Genomic DNA, 3,184 nt, shown 5'->3' with positions numbered 1-3,184 from the left:
CCCTGATTCCTCTCAGCCTGTCTTGGGGGTTGAATGGAGGGTAGCTTGGCAAGGTGTGCACACATCCCCACTCCAGCAGCCAAGTATTTGGGGATGCTGGCAGTCTTAGGGGGGCTCCTATTCCCCACCCTTCCGCAACAAAGGAGTCGAGTCTCAGTTAAGGCTGAAGAGGATTTAATTGAGCTGGGGAGGGAAGAAGGGGGGGTTAGCAAGAACCCCCAACTCCATCTCTGCCGGCTCTGGGACGGGGCGTCGGCCCTCAGCGAGGGAGGTGTTCCCGGGACACTGAGCGCTTCATTCTGTCCCCAGGGCTCAGGCGAGGGAGGGAGCTGGCCCGCATACCCGGACTTAAAGGTCAGCGCGGGCCGGAGCGCCTTGGTCCGGCCTGGCAGGCGCCCGCAGGTACTCTGGGGGAACAGGTTCGTCAGGCGCCGCCTTGCGGTAGAAGCCGAGCTCCTGCACAAGCTCGTTAATCTCCTCGCGGGTCATTTCGCTGAGTGGGATTCGCTTGAAGTAGAAGAGGGAGGTCAGTGCACCTCGCCCCGCCCTTAGCCCCGCCCCCAGCCCCGCCCCCCGTCTGGCTTCCAAGGCCTCACCTCCAGTTCTTCGTAGCGGTGGCCCAGCAGGACGAGCTCTGGGTCTGCCCCTGGGAGATGTTTCATTACCATGTTGTGACTGGAGTTGTTAAGGTGGGTTGTGGTGACCTGAGGCAGGTGGGGTCTCCCACCGACGAAGAGAAAGTGAATAGCGCTGCCTCTTTAGCCCAGGTAGGGTAGGGATCCACATTTACATGTGAGGAAATTAGAGTTCAAAGAAGCAAAGGGCCCTCTTTTTCTGTGTCAGTGGCAACCATCACTAGTCAATTTCTCTTGCCTACCACCTAGAAATTCTCTGGCCAGTCACTATCAATCAATTCCACTTGTCAGATGAAAACCATTTGTCATCCCTATCTGTAAAGTTAAGTGGAAGGAGATTCTCCCAGATCCTCCTCCCCATTCTCCCTCCCCCAGAACGGAAAAAAGGATACTATAAAGGGATATCCTGGGTGACAAAGGCCTTCACCTGGGGAAGAACCAGAGCATCAGACCCCAACCACCTTCAAACACCAACAGGAAACTGAAGCCTGCTAAGGTCACACGCCCTTGACTCCCATCCCAGGGAACTTCCCCCACCCAATCTTTGGGATGTTACCCTCCCCTCAAGTTCAGTGGTGACAGAGCTGGAGACCCCTTCCTTCAAACTTACCTCCTTCAGGCGATTCAGCTGTCATCCCCCACAGGTCTGGAGGGAGACAAAAAGGGATAGGTCAGAAGTCCTTCATGTCTGCCCCAACCACACCCTCCAGACCATTTTACCCTCGTCCCAGAGTTGGGTGGGGCTATGGATTACCCCTGGAACAGCAGCTCCCAAGGTATGGAGATGGAGGTTCCTTATGGGCAAAAGGGGGAACTCTGTAAAGATGGGAAAACTGAGGCTTCTGAACATTAGGAGAGAGAAGAGCAAGGCCAGAGACCCAAAGGGCACTTACCAGCCTTGGGGCTGTTGCCTGCACACCTTACTGACTGTTGACTCACTCCCAATCAATGCCCAAAAGAAATGATTACTTCTTTCAGGCAGTAGAGACCGAGGCCTGGTCTTTGGCCCCTAAAGCCTCAGGGTGAAGGCAGACCAGAAGTAAACAGCTCAGAATTGCCCTGGGAGATCCCATTAGAGATACCTGCCATCTGGTCCCTGTCTAACCCCATGAAGAACTGCCCCTCCATTTGGTTGCTTCCCCAACATGGGAGGGTGGGTGCTCTCCCCCAGCACTCCCAGAGGGAGAGTGCCACCTCCCAGCAGGAGTCCAGACCCCAGGAACACCCATTCTAGTCTTCCCTCCTCCTCCCCCTCCTTTTGTCAGACAGTAAACTAAGGCCCGTAGAGGATCTGTGATGATTCAAGTCACACACAAAACAGGGGCTCTGGCGGGTAATTTCCCCACAGAGGAGGATGAGGGACTACTGCTGAGTTAAGTGTTGGTAATGCAGTTGGCTTTTGCGTGGTGGGGCAAGCGCCCAGAGTCTTCCTTCCCTCAGGCAAGGGAGAGACAACCGGAACTGGGTGGGGGAGGAATTCCAGTAAAAACTGGAATAATGGGAGGATGTAAAGTTGGGCTCCAGAGGGCAAGTTTAGAAGAGTCACAGGCCCGGAGTAGAGTTAGGGGACAGGGCCAGTGTGTCTGGGGACCCGCTGTCCGGCCGGATGGGAAACTGGGGAGGAGTTCGTATTTCCAGGCCGCAAGATCGCATGTCTGAGGGCTGCCACGGTGGGTGCTGGGACGTCCTGAGGCTGGGGAGAGGGGAGGGATGGTTCTGGCCCTGAGGGGAATTTGGGAGTCGGGAGGGTCGTCGGGTCAAAATGAGCGGTGATTCCAAGGCTAAAAGGCCACAGGGTTGTGGGTAGTGGTCCCTGAGCTAGGGACCAGCGCACTTACCTCTACCCGGGCTCGGGCCAGGCCGTGCAAGCGGTTCCAGTCGGGCCGGAAGGTGGTGACGGCAGCCGCAAGAGCCGCAAGAAGCAGCAGCAGGGGTCGTGGAGGAAGCGGGAGGTGCATCGGAACCGGGCCGAAGATGATCCGCAAGAAGGAGGCGAACCGCTGGGCCCCTGCGCCACGTCTGGGTCCACCGGCTGGCCCCGCCCCCACTAAAGGCCCCACCCAGCTAGGGACCACGCCCCTAGCTGTCTGTCTCCTCCCCAGGGGCCTCTAGCTCTCTCCCAGCGAGGTTCGGGGTCTTCTCTGGTCCGAAATCTCCTCTGGCCCTCAGGCCTCTAATTTTCCAGCCCCAAGAGTGTCCACGCTCCCTCTGCCTGCCGAGAGCGTAGAAGCTACGGCAGGATGAGGCCAGACAATGCTCCCTTACGCCGGCAGGGGGCGCGGGAGGGATGCAGACAAGGGAGTTTCTGGGCCAACCACTCGACTCGAAGATGGGGGAAACTGAGGCTTGAGGAATTCTTGTTGGTGTCTTTTATTGCTTTGGATGAAATTCTGATCTAGGTTTCAAACCCCTGGAGTACACATGATGGCGAACTGTGCAATGTTACGTACTTTGTAGGGGCTGGGAGGATAAAAGTGTTAATACACATAAAGCTCTTTAGAACAGTACCGGGAACATTGTTTGTTAGCTTTCATTATTTCATTTCTTAC

The 3,184-nt window shown here is 56.4% G+C and overlaps 1 protein-coding gene across 1 annotated transcript; it reads right to left on the bottom strand.

Annotated features, from left to right (window-relative positions):
- Nucleotides 1-157: 157 nt before the first annotated feature.
- Nucleotides 158-2,833, bottom strand: SELENOM (selenoprotein M). The gene is made up of 5 exons (XM_060612681.3): nt 2,474-2,833; nt 1,246-1,281; nt 1,028-1,062; nt 597-675; nt 158-507 (listed from the first exon to the last, which is right to left on the bottom strand). The coding sequence occupies exons 1-5, from the start codon at nt 2,591-2,593 to the stop codon at nt 349-351; spliced, it is 429 nt and encodes a 142-aa protein (XP_060468664.1). The 5' UTR covers nt 2,594-2,833; the 3' UTR covers nt 158-348.
- Nucleotides 2,834-3,184: the final 351 nt, after the last annotated feature.

Source organism: Panthera onca, chromosome D3 (assembly GCF_046562875.1).
Source record: "Panthera onca isolate mPanOnc1 chromosome D3, mPanOnc1 haplotype 2, whole genome shotgun sequence".
Lineage (NCBI taxonomy): Eukaryota > Metazoa > Chordata > Mammalia > Carnivora > Felidae > Panthera > Panthera onca.
Note: the sequence above shows the minus strand (reverse complement) of the source record. Positions and strands in the feature narration are given on the sequence as shown.